Raw genomic sequence first — 2,486 nt, 5'->3', positions numbered from 1 at the left:
AGGGTGTGGGGGAGGACACATGGAGCCCTGGGAGATCCCAAAGAGTTCTCCCCCAAAATCATGCATTTTTCCCTGCCGGAGTCACCCCCACCATGGCCCAGGGGTTCCAGTTCATGGCGGAGCCCCATCACAGAGCCCCTGCCAGGGCTAAGACAAAGACAATCGCTGGCAGAGAAGACCCAGAGCTGGCTGAGCCACAGTCAGAGGGAGGGAAGGGACTGGGAGGGTGTCTGTGTACTCCTCTCGGCTCATCCCTCAATGAATATTGGTTTCCAAGAGGCAATAAAAGGACATTGTTCAATCCAGGCTAGATATTTATGACTTGAATGATAACAAGGACATTAATTTGGTATCAGCCAGATTCTTCTGCAGCCCATAGAGATAAAACGAACCTTGCATCAAACTATTGCATCAACTATGTAATGTTATTAATATGGAGACAAATGTACCCATCTTTTTGATATTAAAATAATATCATAAACATATACATTTAGCCTACTGGATCAACTTTAATGACATAGGGAAGTTCAACTTGTCTCTCTTCCACCGACCAATTCACAAGAAGATAGATAGATAGATACTTTATTGATCCCCGAGGGGAAATTAAGGCGTTACAGCAGCTCACATGACAATATAAAGTGCAACAACAAAATAAAGTGACAATAGCATAATAGAATAAAATAGACATCTGAAACATTATATACAGTAGGAACAGTCTAGTATGATTTAACATCCTCCAGCCTGACTCTGATCACCCCAATCAAGCCAGCCGAAGGAGGAGTTGTTAAGTCTTATTGCGGCAGGCAGAAAAGATCTCCTATAGCGCTCCGTAGTGCAACGTGGTTGTAGTAATCTGTTGCTAAAGGAGCTTCTCTGCTCTGTCACAGTGACATGTAGGGGATGGGAGGGATTGTCCATGATGGCCAGGAGTTTGGTCCTCATCCTTCTATTGGCCACCTCCACAGTGTCCAGGGTGACACCGAGGACAGAACCAGCTTTCCTAATAAGCTTGTTCAGTCTCTTGGTGTCACCTTCCTCGATGCTGCCTCTCCAGCATACCACCACGTACAGCTGGAATGCTTCCAACTTCCATTGAACAAACACAAACCAGTCTTTCTGTGCAGTCGCTACAGTGAGGGGACAGCTGGGCTCCTTTAGAAGTTTGGTGTTGTCCAGAGTTGTTGAGTCTAACTCTGCAGACTGCTTATCCATGCCAATGTTGACACCTAGTGGACACTAATATATTCACCACACACTCACACTCAAGGAGGAAGAACCAATCATGGGAAGGGAGACAGACTTGAATTGAGCAAATTAATTAAATAAATGTGGGGGGACATGCAGCGTTCGGCCTGTAGAGGGAGCTACAGGACCGTGGCCAGGGTTGTGTCGGCGAGGCTTCGTTGCACACCTGTTGCAAATAAAGCCTCGTTGACTAGTGCTTAACATGTGTGTGCCTCTGCTCTTTCAGTAGGTGGGCTGGGAACGGCGAAGGAGTGAGAGAGAACGACGACTGGAAAGTCGGCGAAACACTGCGAACCGAGACTGAAAAGTCTAGATAGATATTGCAATAATAAACGGGACCAACATTCCCTTACCGACATACTGCGTCTGCCTCTGTGTACGAGCGAACATTGTTACAATAAAGTAAAAGCAACAATTGATCACAAAAGTCTTTATTGTTATCTCTCAGAAATGCCTCTAAGAAGTAGAGCGAGTTAATGACACAAGTTAATCATGGTCCCAGAACACATTAAAATCCTCAGTTATCAAAGAATGTCTGCAGCCAAATGCACGAGAGCAAAACTTTCACTCTCAAACAATAACAATTGTGTAGGGGAATATGCCACAGGAACATTTTACAGATGCCAAACAAGCTCTTCACCAAAGGAACCAAAGACATCAATAATACAGTGATGCAGCATAAATTGTAACACAGTCTCTAATTTGCATTTTTAAATAAAAAAAATCAAGGCAGAATTCTAATCTTGTGGAGCCATGTGGAGAATCACATGAGAACACAAACTTGACTCGACAAAATGTTTAACATGTTACTCATCCACTCAATGTCTACAGGTCTCACCTGGTTAAGAACTTCTGTCATCAAAACAAAGAATACACTCGGAATGTCAAAGCGTTGTCTTGTGTTAATTCATAACGTTTCAACAACTTTCCAGTAAGACAGTACAGTATATTGACGCTACAAGGTCCCACATGTCCACATCCACACATCCAGATGAGAAGTGTGAGTCTACTGAGCCTCTTGGTTCTTCCTGTCCTGCCACTCCTTCTTCCTCAGGTCCAGCTCAGTGTCTGTGAACGAGGCTGGACCCCAATTAGTCATCCTCTGTGGTCCCTTACTGCCTGCACAACCCAGAGAGAGACAGAGAATGAGAGAGATATTTCATATTTAAATGAGTTCTCGTGTAAGGAGAGAGCACTGTACTGTATATAGTGATCTGGGGAGGCCCGTGGAGGTAGAAAAT

General features: G+C 44.4%; 1 protein-coding gene across 1 annotated transcript in view; it reads right to left on the bottom strand.

Moving 5' to 3' along the window:
* Positions 1–1,671: 1,671 nt before the first annotated feature.
* Positions 1,672–2,486, bottom strand: part of LOC310819435 (switch-associated protein 70-like) — an 11,807-nt gene continuing 10,992 nt past the window's right edge. The window contains exon 12 of the mRNA XM_083690727.1: positions 1,672–2,364. Within this exon, the coding sequence (XP_083546853.1) occupies positions 2,252–2,364 (113 nt within the window). The 3' untranslated portion in view covers positions 1,672–2,251. The remainder of the gene's footprint in view (positions 2,365–2,486) is intronic.

This window comes from Argentina silus, assembly GCF_951799395.1.
Source record: "Argentina silus genome assembly, chromosome: 19".
NCBI classification, from domain to species: domain Eukaryota; kingdom Metazoa; phylum Chordata; class Actinopteri; order Argentiniformes; family Argentinidae; genus Argentina; species Argentina silus.
Note: the sequence above shows the minus strand (reverse complement) of the source record. Positions and strands in the feature narration are given on the sequence as shown.